The following is a 19,424-nucleotide window of genomic DNA, read 5'->3' on the forward strand; positions in this document are numbered from 1 at the left end:
GCTTTGGGCTCTTAATGTCTGTTCATGCGTGTGACGGACGGTGACTTTTCAGCTGAAGCCTCACCACATCTGTTCTGGTCCAGGGGAAGGAGAGGAAATGCATCTGAGGAAGTTGAGAGACTGAAGTCAACAAAATACAAAGGTGGTCTTTGTCTCTCCTGACGCGGGCACAGCTAGTGGGCCTGAGCACTTTAACATCAGTTAACTCACAGAACTGAGATCAAACTTGTTCACGAAAAAAAAAAAAGGTGAAACACAACAGCAACAGGCATAATTGCATAAATGGCTTGAAGCACTACATTGATTCAGACAATATATAGTGAAGGTCATTGATGGACTTTGGAATTATGGTGTTATTTATTCCTAGAAAATGTTGTGAATGTTGCGTGCGTTTAGTTTATTTGACTGAACTTCTCTGCTCTTTACTACAATCACACAAGGCCAAGTGGTCGATAAGATCTCTTCTCTGGGCCAGAAACAAGCAGTTTTCTCTTCCCCTGTGTTCCACCAGTTCCTGGAAAGAACCACAGCTTTCTAGAAAGAAATTTCACTTGAACGTTTGATCCACAGCTGAATTTGAGATGTTGTTGAAACGTTAATGCCCAAATTCCTCAGGCCATAGGAACTAATATTAAAATGGTGCGTCCACTCGACTATATGTTTGAAACCATATGCCTGCACAAAGTGAAAACAAGGGTAATGTAAGACAGTGTAAACTGAGGAACCGATTCAAACCTGTAACATGAGGTTAACTATTTACTGAGACATTCATCCTTAACTGGAGAACATGTTTCTCTTTAATACCATGACAAATGACACAACAACATTTTTGCCTCCAAGTATTTTATTTGTGATTCTGTTGTGCACATTCCTGGCCAGCCAGGGTCCATTTGTATAAATCCATCACAAAAGCTGGGGAATGTAGCATATAAAATAAAACAATATATTACATAATTAATATGTACACACATGAATGCATGACACTATGGGAGAATTTGTCCTTTCTAAAAATAAAAAACTGAGTGATATAATATATGATTTGCATGCAGAAGCTGTTTCATCATTTTATTGTTTGTCTCTATCATTTGTATGGCTGGTAATGCTGTAAGCATTTCATAGTATAGCATTTAGCATTATGTACAAAGTGAATAATATGTACAAAAATATACAATCTCTATTTTACCATTGTGACTAAAAGACATGTTTTACAGAGAGGCTCAAAATAAGACTTAATACAGGTTAAATACATACAATCATGATTTATCTAATAATTAAGCATGACATAATTCATTCTGTCTTCTCCATGCAGAGTATAAACATGTTACAAAAAGAAAAAACTGCATGCAAGACACACGTGCTGCTGCCAGGCAGCTCATGGAACTGGGCGAAGCAGAAAATTTTCTCCAGGAATGGACCTCACTAAACCCTTCCCCCTCAAGCAAGTGCCTGATTTTACTTTAACAATTGGGAACTGTAGGAGGAGTAACGCTGTTTACAAAACTTTTACAAAACTGTGAACATGAGGGAAAACAGAGTAAGTGGATCAGTTGGTAGGGCAGTCATCTATGAACCCCAGGGTTGGTGGTTTGATTCCCAGTTTCCTCTGATTCTTTGCCACCTGGGCAAGGCACTGAAGCCTGAGCCTTTGGTGTCTCAAGGGGGCAGCCTCTCCACAAAGAATTTCCCCAAGGGGATTAATAAAATCAATTATTATTATTATCTATACAGACATTACTTGCTGTAATGTAACATTACATGTAACTGTAGTTGTTAGCATGTGCACCTAACGAGCATGTTACTGACAGCAATGTTACTTACAAGGCACTGTCTAGTCTTTATTCTCAAGGCCTTTTCTTGTAAAGACCAAACACTGTTACTAAAGCAACCAAACAGGGTAATATGTATTTCATGTTGCATGCAAATGCATGATTTTTCTTATCATACTTGCAAAGAAAATCAGGATGAATTATCTCTGTCTCTCTATTTATTTCTTTTTTTTTGTGGCCAGTCCCATGGGGGTCGCAGGTTTTTACGTTGGATGTTCATCCTGATGCAAACTTCATCCGAGTGCACTGGCTTGTGCAGCCGCAAGCCAGTGGCTGGGATTTTTTGGACTCAGGAGGAGTTGTATCGCACACGGCTGACCCTAAAATCCATGAGCATCTACTCTACGACAGAGCCACTGCTGCCCACAAGGATCAATTATGTGTACACTGCTAGTATTTTTATTTTCCATGTCTTTTACATTATCAACTCGTGAGGACATTGACTATTTGCCTGAAATTTGCTGGTTAACAACCATATGTCTGACAAAGTTTGCTAGTAACAGCTGACTTTTTATCTTGTGACTTTGGTGTGTGATCTTTACAACTGTAAACTGCATATGTGCCATGCAAAACAAACAGTAATTGACAGCCAATCGCAGTCAATTACCAAGTAACAGACTTGGCAGTGCTCATTGCCAATGCAAGAAATACTATGGCTTACCAAGCAGCAACAAGGCCTCTAAATTCACTGTCTGTTCATTTGTTTTTGGTATTTCAACGACTTTTTAATTCATTAAAGAAATTCAACAACTAAAGCACTAAATCAAACTTGCATTGATAGCTATGTGATTGTCCTGTATTAGGGCCATGTGCTTTCGTAGTGTGCTTAAATGTTTAAGTGCACCCCAAGGGGTTAATCTAGCCATGATTCTTTATGCCGACGAGCAAAACATTAAGGTGGGAAGGTTTGGGAGACTTAAAAAATTTAAATCTAAATTTAAATCAACCTTTCCCTTAACTTAACCAAAATAACACATCATATCTTAATGTAATGTGTATGCAGTGGTAGCGTCTGGAAACATAATCTTTGGTTTTGCAGAGTCACCCTATTTCAACATGCTACACTGCAAATTCACATCTGTTCTACACTACAAGTAGATGACAATAAATAGATACCATGATGCTAATGGCCAACCAGGAATATCAAAGAGTTTGAAGCATCTGTTTTTTGAATACTCCTATGGGAGATTATTATTAATCCAATTCAGTGTCTGGTTTGGTCCACCATAGATCATTCCAATATCAAATTATAGGAAGCAGTGGTGCTAAATATGGATGTGTGCAGTAGATTCAGGTGTTAAAAAAGATGATGTCATAATATCATGTTAGTAAAAGATGCACAGCAGCCAAATGTGATTATTATGGTCGGCTCTACAAAGACATCTGAGATCATCATTCACCAAACATCCATTGCCAAGTTATTTTGGGCACTGATTCACTTTGGAATAAACTTAATAGGGAAGCCTTGAGAAAAGTCATGCTACACTTTTAGTGTCAGGGGTTGAAAAGCTGAATTATTTACTGTGGGGATAAATGTAATGAAGGGTTGTAAGATGATAATGAGTGGGTCTGCTGGAAGTGAAGTGGCCATGTTTGATGGTACTCTAGCCTTTGAGAGTGGTTTTTCAGATGACTGCAAAGACTCTGAAGGCTTTTCCCCCTGTCGGGTTCAGTAGGCTGGAAGAACAAGAGTGGGGAGAAGTAGATTATGTAAACAAAATGATGAAGAAATAAAGTAAAACATACAAAGTAATAAAAACTCATTCAGCCAAGAGTAAAGGAGAGAGCTCCACTGGAGGCCGCTTAAATGTTTTGGAACAGTATATGTTCTATTAGTTTTATCTTGGTGTATTTAATAAACTGTCATGTAAGCGTATCTGCATCATATCTTTAGCCATACCTCTCTGAGGTGATGCCATTTTGGTAACTGCCACTGTACTGCCTCCTTTTATCCACTGGCATCACATCAAGGTAACCTCCAGACTCATTCTGGATCACTCCAGCATGAATGGCTGCTCTGCAGATACTAGATTTCTGGATGAAATGGGCCAGCATGTGTTAGCATGATGTTATAGCAAATCACTCATTAACAAGAATTACCACACTGTGGTTGTACTGTATGCCTTCGCTAACCAGTGCTATTGTAATCCAAGTGGATTTTTGTGCCATATGTGATGAAACCAGGCTGTCAATCGAAACAGTTCATCATGATGTTGCAGTGGACATTTGTGGTAAATTCCCTCAAAAATATCATAGACATATCAGTTCAAGTATTGGATGAAGGTAAGGTCACTGCAACCTAGACCTTTGACCTTTGGCCACCCAAAACTAGTCAGTTAATCACTGACTCCAGTGGGGTAGTTGTAATAAATTCCCCTAAAAGGCCAGGAGAATTGGAAGAATATGCAAGCAGTGTGACCTTGACTTTTGGTCACCAAAATCTAATCAGCTCATCACTGATTCCAACTGGACATTTGTACCAAAATTTGAAGACATTCCATTCCAGCTTTAGCAGTAATGAACAATTTATGACAATGATGTAAGAACTCACATCTGAGTAATAATTGGTCCCTATAACGCGAGATCCACTGTTGTGCAAACAGTTCCTGGGACAATACAACCTAAAGGACAACAAAACAACAGATCTCAGTTTAGGTCATAGGATATGTTCAGTGCATGAGCTGCAAGGACACAAAGAAACAGAACATCTCTGTCATTCAGAATGGACCTCATTGGCTAAGGCCATTGTGAATTCATTGAAACAAATAATAAATAAATTCAACTTGAAGCGGAATGTTACCTGGGACAGTGTCGTATAGGTTTTTTGAAAGGGCAGAAAAGCGCCACAGTGGTATCACATGTTACTGCCTTGACTGGGAGATAAAACACAGCAAAATGAGTGTTTCTGTACTTAGACAACATGGCATCTGTATTTTTAGAGTGAAAAACGATGCTACTTACCAGACACTGTTTCTACTTTGAAGGAATTTGCACTTCTGTTTTTCCTGTTAAATTACAGAAAACTGCATAAACAACCATACATTATCGATTATCTTAGCCTTCATAAAGAAAGTAAATATACTACATTGTATTCACTTCAATAAAAGCTACATAGAGAGAGTGATTTCATACCCAATTGATTGAATACCATTCTTGTATGAATTAGTAAATTGTTGTTTTCTGCCTAGTCTGGTCACATCCAGCCATCCTCCATCATTGTCAATAACACCAGAGTGTAATGCAGCCCCACACACACTGGATTGCTGCAGTAAAAGACAAGGGACACGAACGTTCATGTATAGCAGGGTACAGGTTTAGAAACCATGAATACTCAGTTGATGATATATTGTTAGAACTATATTTAGTCATTAACCGTAGTATATAGCAGCTTAATTTCTCTCTCAGTAGTAATGTAGTTCCTCAGAATATGGATAGGGCAGCATATTTCAGTTCAAACCAACCTGAGAGCACGGTGACCAAACCTGTCCCAAACCAGCGGCAACATAGCCACCTCGTCATTTTAATTTTTAATAGCACTAAAAAGAAGCATGGGTTCTTGTAGATATTTTTTTTTCTATTTTTGTCCAAAATATTTACAAGTGAAACATTTATGCTTTGAGTGCAATCATTCCTCTATAGCCCGAAGTTCGTCCTATGTGACCCTGTGACCCCTACCTACCTAAACCCGAACACACTTTCTGTCCAAAACTATTGGTGGATCCTCTCAGGTTAATTTTGGCTATCTACCTTCTAGTCTCAGTATTTTCATGTACAGTAGTATACCATACAGTGTTGATTAAAATAACTTTTGTTAATAATGATTTACCATGTCATAATATCTCGTTCCAACTACTTTTCCAGGCCTGTCGAGGCAGCCAGGGGGACACTCATACCTATGGACAAGGACATCAGTTAAGCAAAGAATATCTTGAGACTTGTGTTTTGCTTGTAATAGAAGCATGTACTATTGTATTCTAAGGAAGGTGAAGCAAGTAATACTTGCATATAATGTAATATAATATTTTGCATATATATATATTTTTTGTTTATTAATTGCTTTGTCAGTCTGTTTATCAGCACCTACCTGTTGCAGGTTGTTCCCTTGCACTGATCTCTCAGTTTAGTCTTACAGTCGACCTGTTGGCCTAACATAACAAACAGAAAGTACCTTTTCACAAACTTTTAGTAATACTAGCAATAACGTACACATTACATTATTATTTAGCACTCCTTACACATCTGCTCTGTGCTGACCACCTGGTTTCTATCTGGGCTGTCAGTTTGTGAGGGGTCTGGTGACTGGGCCCTGGGTTGGGGTACAGGTTCCGGTTCAGGTTCAATGTAGTTGGTCTCCTCTATCTCAGGAGGTGGACGTCGATCCACACCCCCATCTGAAAATAAATAAATAAATTGTCATTGTACAGCCAAAGCATTTATGAATACAAATCAAAACATGACGGCTCATTTTCTGCTGATATTGTTAAAGTGTAAAGAATATTAAGGACTTGAGGACACTGACCTTTGTAGCACAGGTTGTCCCTGCAGCCTCCAGCATAGCTAGCTGGACAGGCAGAGCAGGGAGTGCCATATTTATATGGGGCATGACCCCACCAGTTTCCTCTGAAGAAAAACATTATGAGATTTCTTTAAATTAGATTTTGTTGAAATTAAAATGGGACCAAAAAAAATGTGTGTTTTACAACTACACTCCCATCCAAAAGTAAAATAATAATAAAGGAACAGTAAGAACAGTTCTGCTGTAGAGTGAAAACATTTTGGTTTGGCATCAAAAGATGAAGATTAGACAAAATATCAACATTTCCACCTTTTGTTTCATCCCACCTTATTTTTCATGTGGGCAAAAGTATTGAAACAGATATAATTAACAAAGTGAATAAGACTTAACATTTAGCAGTAAATATTTAGTAGTAAATCCAATAACTGCATCAAGTCTGTGACTCACTGACATTACCAAACGTTTGCATTTTTCTTTTGTGATGCTGTTACAGGCTTTCACTGTAGTCTCTCTCAGTTGTCGTTTGTTTTGGGTGGTTTGCTCCCTTCAGTCTCCTCTTAGCAGGTAAATGTTCTATAGAGTTTAAATCTGGAGACTGTCTAAAACCTTTCACTTCTCTCCCTTGATGAATTCCTTTGTTGTTATGGCAGCGTGTGTTTTGGGTCATTATCTTGCTGCATGATGAAGGATCTCCCAGTCAGTTTGGTTGCATCTTTCTTTAAATAGGTAGTATTCTGAGTTCATTTGGCTGCTGCCATCATGTGTTAAATCATCAATGAAAATTGCTGAGTCTGTCTAGGAAGACCCCATGCAGCCCAAGCAATGACTTTACATCCACTGTGTTTCACAGATTGTGTCATGATCAGATCCTTTATTTCTTTCTCCAAATGTTTTCCATCACTTTGGACAAAGATTCATCTTTTTTTATATTAGTCTTTAAAACACAATGATTTTTTTTAGCCTAATTTCTCTACATCTGTCATGTGTCCCAATATTTTTGCTCACTTGTAAAATCGTTAGGCTCAAACTAAATGTGTTATCTTCTAAGTTGTTTATCGGATTCAGACGTAAACATCTGGAAATAAAAGCTGAAATATTGATCTTTTGTCTCATCTTCATCTTTTGGTGTCAAACCCATGTTTTTCAGTCTACAGCAAAAATGAAGGCACTGTTCTCACTGGTCCAATACTTTTAGAGGTGTGTGTATGTTCATGATTTTGGTTTGGTTATTTGTTAGTTTGAAGAAGCGAAACCTCATAAACTTACGGTGGGGAGTAGTTGCAGACCAGATAGACAGCTTTGGCCCAGATCATTCCCCAAACATTCATGTTGTAGCACACATTGATGGCACAGCCGATACGATTACTAGTGGCCCACACCAGCTGAAAGAAAAACATACAATAAAAAGGTAAGCGTTTGGTGATCCCTCCATCTTTTTCAAAACTTGTGGAAAAACCTTGTAAAAATCCTTTACCTGAGTGTAGTGAGTGCACACAGGTCCTGAACATCTGAATGGGCAGTGAGGATTACACTCCTGAGAATATGGATAGCTGTAGTATCTCACCTCATCATACCAGGCTTGGACATGGTAGGTAGGGGGACGGTCCCTAAAGGGACCGAAAAGGTGCTGAGTCACCAAAAAAACTATGACTATAATATATCTGGCCTAATGCATGGACAAAGATGGGGAAAATATGCTTTTATGTTCTCTGGTTAGCTGCCAGTGATAGTTTGCAGAATTAATGTTCTTATACACTATAACAGGTGAAAACATTGGTAACTTATTTTGCTTTAGCTTTTTTAACGGTTTATACGTTATTTTCTGGTTTTAGAAGTGCACGTGCATTGTCTTATGTTTGTTGGAGACCCTCTGTCTTGACCAGCTCTCATTTGAAAAGCAGATTATAACCTAGTCTGTTTGATTAAATGAAGGGTAAATAAATAAATAAAATACTTACTGAAGATAACATCATATAGAAGCAATATCATCTAGTTTGTTGGTAACTAACCTGCCATAAATACATAAGTCACTTTACCTGATAATGTTATGAATATTAAAGGGCCAGTACAAACACTGCATTTGACTGATTTTCAATTGATGTGGAAGTCATTAAACATCATGCACTATTAACAATCACAGATGTGTCACATTGTAACAGGTGCAATATAAATCACATCACATGGTGTGATAAAATCAGCACACACCCACACATCTGAAAGAAATGATCTATAACAAAAAAAAAAAAAAAAACAACAACAGGCACAACAGGTTAATAGTAACTAATAACTTCTTAGTACACTGTTTTGTATTGGACAGGATAAAAAAATAAATTAAAAAAAGTAATCAGAACAGCTTGAAAACTGATATTAACTCTTCACATGTCATTAAAGAACAACAGAATACTACCATAAAGCTGTGAGGTTTGAAAACTTGTCTCATATAAAAACATACTTCAAAACAATAATGACAACACATCATTTAACCGAAACATTTCCCTCCACCTCTGTTGGATTTGTACAAACACACCTGCCCCAGTGTGCTCCAAGGTTTTGGCCTATTTGGGTCAACATGTGGCTCGGTCCATGTTCCCATCTGCAGGTATGTGCCCAGTGTTCTGCGCTTCTCTCTAACTCGTAATCCCATACCTGAAGAGCACACGCACACACACACACACACACACACACATAGAGACTTGGTTAAAACTTTGTTTAAAGATGAACTCAAAGTCAACTTTGAGGGTCATTTTTGGAGTTTGTTAAATACGTTTCTCTTGGCTCTAGGTTAACCACAGCAATTTTGCCTAAGATTGGCCCAAAACGTCACTCTGGATCACACACCTGGTTCAAGAGGGCAGTAAGTGGCCACTTACCGTGGTCATGGCTTTATTAGCTACTCATTCTTCAACAACCGTAAAATCAGTTCAACTTGGTGGCAACAGACAGGAGTCACAGAAGGTTCAAGAAGCATTTATTGCCTATAGGCATAGAGAACGTGATAAGGCATACACAAGGCATAGCAGCATCAGAGCCATCCCATAAAGTAAGCGGAATATAACCATACACATGTGAAGAAAAGTGAACCTGGAAAATGAACCTGCTCTTGACTTTTGGAAGCCTTAGGCATGCCTCTTGCAAATTTAACACATCATAGCTAAAACTAGTCCTATCCTATTAAACACACACCTACACTGTCTTACGTAGAGACGTGTAGAGAGGGCAAACAGAGAGGTATCACCACCACCATCAGCTTACAGCTTCATGCTACTATTAGGTGTGGTTGTTTCATAGCTTGTGTCCAGTAAGTTGTGCTCTCGTAAAACAAGAGTGAGAAAAAAACTGAAGAAAACACAGGGTCTCTGTTAAGGGGCTTGATTCCATCTTTACTGACAAAATTGAACTCAATTAAAGTGAAAATACCTGAAAACTATTAGCACAAAGTAGAGAAAACAAAGCAGAAGTTGAACAAAAGTAGAAGAGCAAGCCACGGCTAAAGGACTGAGCAATTTAATGTGGCAAAGTTAATTTACTGTTGACTCTGTTGGGGAGGGAGAAGAATGGCTGCAGTGTGCAACACTGTTGGCAAACTGTTTAGCTGCATTACAACTGTCGCACGTCAAAACTAATAGAATAATGCTTGAGTGTAGAGTTGTAACTACTATGATTGACCAACATAATGTGTTCCATATGTTTGCTTCACTTAGCACACTATGAACACTGTTGCCCAGTCACTGTTCAGGCCTGAATGGAGAAGTGATATTTTGTTTTAGTTTGGCCACAAACTTACTATATTTTGATGGAATTTCTGCACTGAACTCCTGCATGTTTGCAATGTTATAGTGTATTTTTCCATGATTACTACATTTCTTATCATTATTCATTTAAAAAGATTGAAGGTTAAAAGTTGAGCCAGGTGTGTTAGGATATAGCAAATGGGGTGCAGTTTCCTTTTTGCAGTTCATAAGCGTGGTGTGGCCTTTACTACTAATGTAAGGAGCTGTATTGGTGAGAGCGTATTGCTCAGGTTTATAATACTATACTATAACAATAACCATGTCATTTCAATTGACCTAATCTTAAAGTTTAACAGTAGAATTACTGCATTCACTGTAAGTAGTACTCTTGAATTCTTTCACGTTTGACTGGCCAACGTGATGTGGCATTGCCACGTGTAGTATGCGTATCCATGTTCAGTTTTTGGCTGAACACCTCAGTTCTCTTCATCAATTTATTTAGTGCAACAATATATTGGCATTATTGAAAACAGTGAGGGAGCTGCATTGAGGAATTAAACCTCTGAAACTAGGGAGAAGTGCATCTAACACTTTCTGTAAGTTTCCAAAAGCAACAATTCCGCAGTCATTCCCAATCTGCACGACAATAGATCAGGTGAGTCGAGCTGAGAACTTCTCTCTCAAGCTTCTGTGTTAACACCACTACTTTCAGTACAATATAGTGCAGCACCGAAAATGCCATACCCTTGGGAGAGAGAGTCTGACAGTTCTTTGTTCATACCTTACCATACCATAGGCCATTCAGAACACAAAAAAACACATTTGTGTTTGGCTATATTCAGACAACACTAGCCTAATTTGTTTAAAGCTTGTTTGTTTAAAACCTTAAGCATACTTATCAGCATTTCTACAGGTTCAGATGAAATTCGAGTTCAGCACAAAGCTTTCATGGCAAACAATCTCAAGCTCATTATTCTCTCCATGTTCTTGTTATTCTTCGACCTCAATTATCCGGCAGAAGGGAAGATGGACTGCCCGCCAGCCTTTGGAGAAAGGTCATATTAACAGCTACCAATCTCCTTTTGCATTCCAAAGAGAATTAAGTTCCCCAAATGCAGACCATTTTCCAGCTTTCAGCCAAGACCACCTGTGCTACAGAACAAAGTGCAAGATGTGCAATCTTACAGCAGTAGATTATGAGGAGTGATTTAGGTCGGTCTCTGTAAAGAAAAATATTAAGGAAGAAGACATCATTTGTTTTGTAACTCAAAGAATGCAGAATGCTTCACATATTTGTTGCAATGTAACCCACAGAGTAGAAAGTGGTTGTGATTTTGGGGACTTTTAAAGAGGTCTTTGTTTCTCAGGAAACATCCTCTGGGAAAGAAGTGACGTGCATAAGAGTTAACGCAACTGTGCTCTGCAGACATATGCTGAATGGAGCTAAGATGAACTTAAGCAGTCCAAGCTGCAGTGATGTGCCGGCCTCCATCCTGCAATCTAAAAACCAAATACTTAGCCCTCATCAGTCTCATGCCTGAACCACATCATTATCATCAGTAATAGTATCCCTTGCTAAAGAAGCACTGGATTAGTGTACATAACATACATTTACACTACTGTGCCGTGCGCTCAACATGTTTGAAATAGATTCACCACCGTGGCACCCAAAACGAAATGCCTGTAAGTTGAAATAAAAGATAACATTGGCCTTGGCCAAGTCTGGGGTGAGCTGCGATGGATGGGGAGAGAGGAGGCGAGACTGAGAGTGGAGGAGAGTGCAGAAAAGTGTGAGGGGAAGGCAAACAGGGCAACACAGGGAGAAAACGAGTGAGCAGGAGAAGAAATGGAGTGACAGAGCAAGTTAGGAGCAGGAAGGGAGGGAGGTTTAGATGGGTGAGTTAGAGGCCAGAGCAACACTGCAGGGGTGAAAGCTGGATCTTGGCCAGGGTCAGAGGACGGGCGGGCACGAGGCTGCAGCTAGTCAGATGGTGAATCTGACTTGTAGATCCTGGTGTTGAAATGACTATAAATGTGCCAGCTGCTTCAGTAAGCATGTCTTGTTGCAACTGCTAAACTAAGAATACACAGTTTGAACAGTCAATCCAAACTTTGCATCATTTAACACTCCAAGAATTTTATTTTGACCATCTATTTCCAGCACTCTAACTCTGATACCAGTGCTTTATTAGTTGGAGTCTTTTTCTTGTCCTCAACACATACCATGTACTCCATGTTAGAGGCAGGAGGGTGAACCTGACCACGCAGCTTGTTGTGCAGGTCCAGGATGAGGTGCATGTCTCCCTCGCTGATGGCCCTCTTCCCTCTCGACCTGGCCCTCCACCACACATCATCCTTGTCCCTGTACTTGTCCAAGATGGACTCAAGTCGTGTGGAGTTGGTGATGACCATGGCCAGGACACTGTGGGTCAAATACAGCAACAAGCTTGCAGCTCTAACCCAGCCCGTGAAAGGAGCAGGCCTCTTCATGACGGTAAAAACCACTGAATGAAGACCTCTTTTTGATGTCTGAAAAACAGAGAGCGTGCTTATGTTTTAGCCTTTTGTTTCAGACCATGGACTCTGCAAAGCCAGACAAAACAGTTGTATTACTACTGATATAGATATGAACCTTCTCTCTTCTTATCTATTTTAGACTGAACTAGAGTAGCTTTACAAAGCAGAGGCTGAAGTGCCCTTGAATTTATCCTTTGTCTCTTCAAAGTCTAGTACAGTTTTCAACAGTGTGCGAGCATCTGCAGGCTACTGCATCATTACACACTGTATTACCAGTGTAAACTCATGTAAAGTCATGTTGCAGAGCACTGCTGCTAACATTACATGCACTGCAGAGAGATTTGTAGCATTTTAATTTGTAATATAAAACATGCACCAGTCCTCTTTTCTCTTCTTCTTTTCTTGTAATGATGAACTGAAATGCTCTGGTGTTATTTTTTACACTAAAGCTATAGAAAATTGCCTATTACGAACAAAATGTTGATAAAACTATAATGGAAGTTTAAAAAAAGCCAGAACAGGTTTACCTTTAAATTAAGCCAAACTGATCAAGATATCTTCCAGGTGCAATATTCCAGATGCCACAGCGCTTTAAGATTATTGCAAAGTGATAGTTTTCCAAAACAGGGGCTCTTTAATTCCAGTCATCACACATAGCTGCAGTGGGTTTCCTCTTCAGACCATCCAAACATCCACGCTTAAAGACAGAGAGCTCAGAAATGTCTATAGGTACCTGTTGAATTCCTCAGGTCGCTCGGCGCGCTGCTGGCTGCACGGCACCGCGGCTCATTTTGCGCTTATATGCCAAATTTGCGCTTAGCAACGCGCAACGCAGCGGACCACGCCTCCGCAAACGCTTCTTAACCCCCCTTTACCGCACCCCCAACCCACACCCACACACACACACACACACACACACACGCTGGCAGGGATCTGTTGGAACTCCAGAGTGCTGATCTATTTGGGGAGGTATTAGACGGCACTAAACGTGACGTGAAAGAAAACTTGTGGATGATATGATGCTGATATGAGAGCAGCCCACTCCTGTGACTGAAATTGCACACTTTGCTGTTTCTATGTTTTTTTTTTTTTGTTTGTTTGTTTGTGTGTTTGTTTGTTTGTTTGTTTGTTTTTGGCAGGAAGAAACAGAAAATAATAATGGCAATTATAAATGATCTCCAGTCACAATAGCATGTAATAGGATATATGCTTTTGCAGTTATGACTCTATTCTATCTACTCTATATTACTCTATAGGTTCCATAGGAACACATAGGTTCTACCCTATAGGATGCGAATGAGCAGTCACATCCACACAATGTGATGCAGAACCTGTAGGAGAATAATTATTTGATATCAGTATTTTCATCAGACAATCCATCTAAGCATATGTGAGTGATGTACTCCTTCCGCCTGAGAGATGAACGTTTGTGATAATAGCAAGAGCCAGCTGGGTGGCCGGTATTCCCCTGCGACATGACCACAAAGCACTGATTCATCTGCCTTTGCATACACTAGAACATTTGTGAAAGTTTGTCAGTCAGATCTGTGTGCGCCGTGCTGTTTGTATGTATGTATGTTTCTTCTCCTGCCTCCAACCCCTCCTTCTGCTTCATGTAGTTCAAGGTGCTGTGTAGCAAACAAAAAGGAACAAAGAAGACCGAAGTTCCTTTCAAGCTGTAAAATAAAAGCTAAAAGAGGAATGAAACATATAGATACTGTATATATATATATATATATATATATATATATAATGTGATCACACAAGATCTGCAGCATAGAAAACACATTTCAACCAAATAACAATATCAGTTGTCCTGAAATCAAATTGAAACATTGACTACAGTCCGTCTGACCCCAGAAAACCTTTCTGAACAGAGATAATTTACTGCTTCCTGCCTTTTCTACTGTTCTCACAGAATCCAATTTTATCCTTAACCACGCTAGCATTAATGGGGATCGGAAGATGTATCAAGACCGAACAGAACATGCAGTTACATGTGTAACAACAATGATAATAATAATAAAAGGTTTTTGATGGTTTTGAGTGAATACTGTGCGGCATGCTTCCAGGATAATGTTCCACTTTACTGACAGTGGAAGGCAATATTTGATCTCTTCTTCAAGCATCTGCTGCCCTCTCTTGGACAAACAAGCCATCAGTGAACTGCACCATGGCAGCCACTAGTCATTTCCATCACTTTGTAATCTTAAATGAATCAAAGACAAGAAGGAAGCCAATTATCTTACACGGTAGTGATTCATGGAGAAAGTGATGAGTGTGGCTGTGACGCTCTACTCAAGCTCAAATGAAGATTGAGAGCAACTATTCACTGTGTGTGCATTTCTACAGGGGAACATATGTGCAAATGAGGAAAATTCTTTAAAAGAGTGAAATCAACACAGATTTACAGCTATCGAAGCAGTAAAGCAGCCTATAGTTAACATAAACTTGACTATCAGAGAAATACATTTTCTCTGGTAATACATTCAGCTGCAGATTCTTAATGCAAAACACAAATCAACCAGCTCCAAAATTAACAGTTGTTACCACTTTTTGTTCCGAACTGAGTTGCAGTGTATTGTTGATCTTGTTGTTGTTTTTTTTTAAATTTTTTTATTTATTTTTTTTTATTAATTTTCGAATAATTGAAATCAAATTGATCGGGTTTTTCTCGAGTGGTTCTCTCACTGAATCTGAGCAAGAATTGAAGACGTGAACACTTCAGATTTTTACAGCAACCTTATTTCTGACACACAGACACAAATTCTTGAAATTCACTAGTGTTTAATACCTAGATTGTGACGCACATTTGTTTTTATCACTAACTTAGTCTGATTGATGTCCATTTGTCTGGTAAAGTACTGTACCTGTACTTCTGTATGTATTTTAGGTAAGTACATTTTCAGTTTGGGTCCTTCTGCCACCTTTGAAACTGGGACAGTTGGCATCAAATTACAGACCTCCTGAGCAGAATTGTGCTTAATGTACAGTAACGTTCGGTAAAGGTAAACTGCCATCTCGGTCAGTCACATACCATTATCACTGCTTGGTAAACTTGATGCTGCTGACTCAACAGTCATTTGGTAAAGTTGTGCACTAGATCAACAACTGTGACATACAAACACCCACACACAAACACCCACACACAAACACACACACACACACACACACACACACACACACACACACACACACACACACACACACACACACACACACACATTTTTCTGTCAAACAGGTGTAAACAAAAGTGATGTCCTCTCCACATCATTCCAGAAGCTGTTATAATTAAGATATAATTATGTTTCACAAGTATATGAGTTTCCCTTTATTTAGTGTGTTAGAATCTGCTGATTAGCATGAAACAGAAAGTGCAGTGGAGGCTGAGACTTCCTAATGTATACCTGTCTTTCTATTAACAGTTTTCAGCAGATCAACTTGAGGATGGTCACACCTGCAGTGTGACATCATGTGAGTTTGATTTGGAAATTCTCTATCACATTTAAAATCAGTAAATTACATTACTTAATTAAGTAAATGACATTGACCAATGTAATAACTCTAAGAAAAAAAAAATAAAAAAACTAAATATAAAAAAAAAAAAAAACCTTTATCACAGGCTTTATTACAGCCTAAAATAAATGCTGTATTAAAGAACAGCAACTGTGTCTGTTTGTCTGCTGACAATCACTAATGGGTCTTACCTTCTGATAAGGTTTATTTTGCAACTTTGAGTCAATACACTTTGGAAGGACAATCAAACATTTGTACAAGACAGTCCCATATTGATGGCTAACTAACCACAGTTTTGACGTCATGATTCCTCTGACTTTATTAATGATGTCTGTGGGTCGCACGAGACTTTATTGCAGAAACTGCTCTTGGTCAAAATCTCCATCAGCTGACAAACACATATCAAGATGGGGAACATGCAATGCCCCCCTCAGGATGCAGCCCACCTGGCCTCTGTTGCTCGAGACATCTGTCCTTTCCCAAACTACAACCCCAGTCCTCTTTTCTTCAACATGCTGTCCGCCAACTCTTCACGTCCCTTGAGCGACCACTACACGGCTGTGCAGTCGTCCCTCACCCCCAAGCAGCTGGAGGACTTCACCCTGGGCCTGAAGACCACTTTTGGAAGGGGGGGAAATGTCACTTATGGTGGGATTGGGGTAGTGGCCCTGTCCCTAGCTGTACTGTTTGACACTCTTGCCAAACAAGTGAGGGGTGAATGGGTGTCAGACTCTGGACCCATACCAGATTTATTTGTGAAAGACCTGTACTATCCACCACATGTGTACACGATCAGCAGGTACCTGAGGATGGTACCTCATATTGCTAATAACCCCACCAGGATGAAAGAGGAGACAGAGAGGTAAGTACTCCAATGTGTGTCAACATTAATGGAAGCTACATAGCCTTCGTAAAAATCTGTTTCCCCACTTTATTTCTTTCAGGGATGTATAGAAATGAATTTGAAGTTTTAAGAGAGCCCAAAACAAACTTGGGCACTAGTCGGCCATCAAGTTGAGCGCTGAGAACATTCAGGCATGGATTCATAAGCACAGGATTAGATTTGTTTGCCAGGGAACCTTCCACAAATTGTGAGCCTGACGGGTCATTTAAGCATGCTAGATTAAGTGTTAACACAGTTTCAGCCAGTCATGTTCTCACCTCTGTGGTGTTCAGACCTATTCATGCCTACTTTTGAATGTATGTGCACTGTTTTTGAATATGCTCTTGGGTGTGTGTGTGTGTGTGTGTGTGTGTGTGTGTGTGTGTGTGTGTGTGTGTGTGTGTGTGTGTTTATATTACCAAGGTACTTGAAGCAGCTCATGCATGACATGAAAACTTTGGAAGAAGACAAGAACAAGATCAGTAAAGATGACATCCTTGGGATCAACATCATGCTTGGTGAGTTTTTTCAGAGCAGCCTGGAGATTCACCTGCTCCGTATTACCAACTCAACACATGTAGAGCTGCAGAAGACAGAAGGAACTCCCATCCCACCAACAGTAGGAACTGAAAGCGATACGACTCACGTCAGCAAAAGCAGAAAGAGACGCATCCCTGCTCCTGAACGGTATATTACCTTCAATCTCAACTGCAATCCAGAGGAAGCCAGTAAAGAGTTTTTGAATGATGTGCCGAAATCAAATGACACGCAAGCAGCTTTTGCAAAATGTCAGCCATTCAATGGGCACATACCAAAGACATGGTTGCATTACATTGCTAGACTAGTCTGGCTGGATGTTGTCAACAACCCTCAGCTAAATGTTGACAAAGAATCAATGATAAATCTAAGAGAAGATTTTGACCTAAAGGCCAATGCACATAGAAAATGGAATGAGTAGTTCACTGGTCAACCGACAAAATATTGATAGACAGGTATTCATTACTGCCCAATCCCAATAAAGCCCAATAAAGTACTGCAACGTATGTAATAAGGACACATGTCCACTACTAAATGTGTGTATTCTATGACTGATGGTGTCAGTTTCTGTGATTTTATTATTTGTCTATCTCACTAAAGTATCTTATGCTAATAATTGATTGATTGATTGATTAAAGACCCATCTTTGGCCAGACTGGGAGAAAACTACACAGTACCAGTAAATGAAAATATCACTGCACTCAGTGGGATGCTGGCAAGGTCTTTTGCAATGATTCTGAAACTTCACTTTCTCCGTATTACAAATGCTACAGCTGATCAATTTAATGATTTTGATGGACAAAATATGTATCCTACTGGTACTAATGATGATATGACAAGTACCTTGAACTTTGACCCAGAGACAGCTGACACAGAATTTTTGGATAAATTGCAAAACTCTGACAAACACACCTAATAAACAAGTAAAAGATGCCAGGCAACCGTTGAACAAAAGTCATGGTTAAAATATGTTGCTAATTAGGAACTGTCAGTTATCACCTTCTTCTATCCCATTTTTGCACTTGTTTCTAATAATGATACTTGTGCATCATTGATTGCCCAAAGTGAAGATTTTGACCTGAAAGCTAATGCACTCGGGAAATGGTCTATATAGTTCACTGACCAACTGTCCAAATACAGTTATACACAATGCGTTCAAAGTTTGTTAGTTTGTGATTAATGGGACATGAAAATAGTGGAACAACTAAGTTCAGAAAAAAATTATATTGAAGAGTAATTAGTCTTGGCATAAAAGTGTAATAAAAGGAATCATTCATATGGTTTGGACAATGATGTAATGAGATTCATTTGCCTTACTTGCTTCATCTGATTTGTGTTTAAACATTTGTGACTTTTGTTTGTCCAATTTCATGAATTTATATTTCACAACAGCTTCTACTCTATACAATGTGGGTGTTATTTCAAAGTTTACAAGTTTTAAAATAAGAATCTTTGTAGTGTTTTGTAGTATATTTGTAGATATTTCTATAGTGTATGTCAGTCATGACAACAGTGGTGTTGAATCTAAAATACTTACTACATTAGCTAGCAGGTAGTAGAAAATAACCCACATGAGCTTTTTCTGCCTGTGATGGATCAGGCAGGAATGGCACTAAACTACATGCATTCCTGTGTTTGACCTGACTGCAATTTACTTCATGTTTTTGTTTTTATGGTTCTGTATATTTCTGCTCGACAACATTTTAGAGAAAAAAATATAACTTTTTATTTCACTACATTCACCTAATAACTTTTACTACATGTGACAGTAATGTTGCTCATAACACATTACACACACTGACAATCAGGGTTACTTGGCTCTTTCACCAAAAGACTATGGGCCCACTCAAACATGCCGTTTTTTTTATGTTTATTTGTTTTAAATTACTGAAGTTCAA

At 39.0% G+C, this 19,424-nt stretch overlaps 2 protein-coding genes across 2 annotated transcripts; one reads left to right on the top strand and one right to left on the bottom strand.

Annotated features, from left to right (window-relative positions):
- Positions 1-832: 832 nt before the first annotated feature.
- LOC113172485 (cysteine-rich secretory protein LCCL domain-containing 1-like) lies at positions 833-13,368 on the bottom strand. The gene is made up of 15 exons (XM_026375467.1): positions 13,118-13,368; positions 12,297-12,602; positions 8,870-8,988; positions 7,817-7,949; positions 7,609-7,724; positions 6,346-6,446; positions 6,062-6,217; positions 5,911-5,971; positions 5,653-5,719; positions 4,959-5,089; positions 4,788-4,831; positions 4,627-4,699; positions 4,378-4,447; positions 3,727-3,860; positions 833-3,503 (listed from the first exon to the last, which is right to left on the bottom strand). The coding sequence occupies exons 2-15, from the start codon at positions 12,561-12,563 to the stop codon at positions 3,452-3,454; spliced, it is 1,524 nt and encodes a 507-aa protein (XP_026231252.1). The 5' UTR covers positions 12,564-12,602; positions 13,118-13,368; the 3' UTR covers positions 833-3,451.
- Positions 13,369-16,501: 3,133 nt separating this feature from the next.
- Positions 16,502-18,676, top strand: LOC113172486. Its single transcript, XM_026375469.1, has 2 exons — positions 16,502-16,968; positions 17,413-18,676. Exons 1-2 carry the CDS (start codon positions 16,514-16,516, stop codon positions 17,945-17,947), a joined length of 990 nt encoding a protein of 329 aa, XP_026231254.1. The 5' UTR covers positions 16,502-16,513; the 3' UTR covers positions 17,948-18,676.
- The last annotated feature ends 748 nt before the right edge of the window (positions 18,677-19,424 follow it).

The sequence above is a fragment of the Anabas testudineus genome, chromosome 17 (genome assembly GCF_900324465.2).
Source record: "Anabas testudineus chromosome 17, fAnaTes1.2, whole genome shotgun sequence".
In the NCBI taxonomy this organism is placed as follows: domain Eukaryota; kingdom Metazoa; phylum Chordata; class Actinopteri; order Anabantiformes; family Anabantidae; genus Anabas; species Anabas testudineus.

Excerpts from the sequence above, each read along its gene's own strand:
- LOC113172485 (XM_026375467.1), bottom strand. The coding sequence starts at position 12,563 with ATGAAGAGGCCTGCTCCTTTCACGGGCTGGGTTAGAGCTGCAAGCTTG. Across the intron at positions 5,090-5,652 it reads GAACGAGATATTATGACATG|CAATCCAGTGTGTGTGGGGC; the intron begins GTAAATCATTAT and ends CTTTTACTGCAG. Across the intron at positions 4,448-4,626 it reads CCTATACGACACTGTCCCAG|GTTGTATTGTCCCAGGAACT; the intron begins GTAACATTCCGC and ends GTTGTCCTTTAG.
- LOC113172486 (XM_026375469.1), top strand. The coding sequence starts at position 16,514 with ATGGGGAACATGCAATGCCCCCCTCAGGATGCAGCCCACCTGGCCTCT. Across the intron at positions 16,969-17,412 it reads ATGAAAGAGGAGACAGAGAG|GTACTTGAAGCAGCTCATGC; the intron begins GTAAGTACTCCA and ends TATATTACCAAG.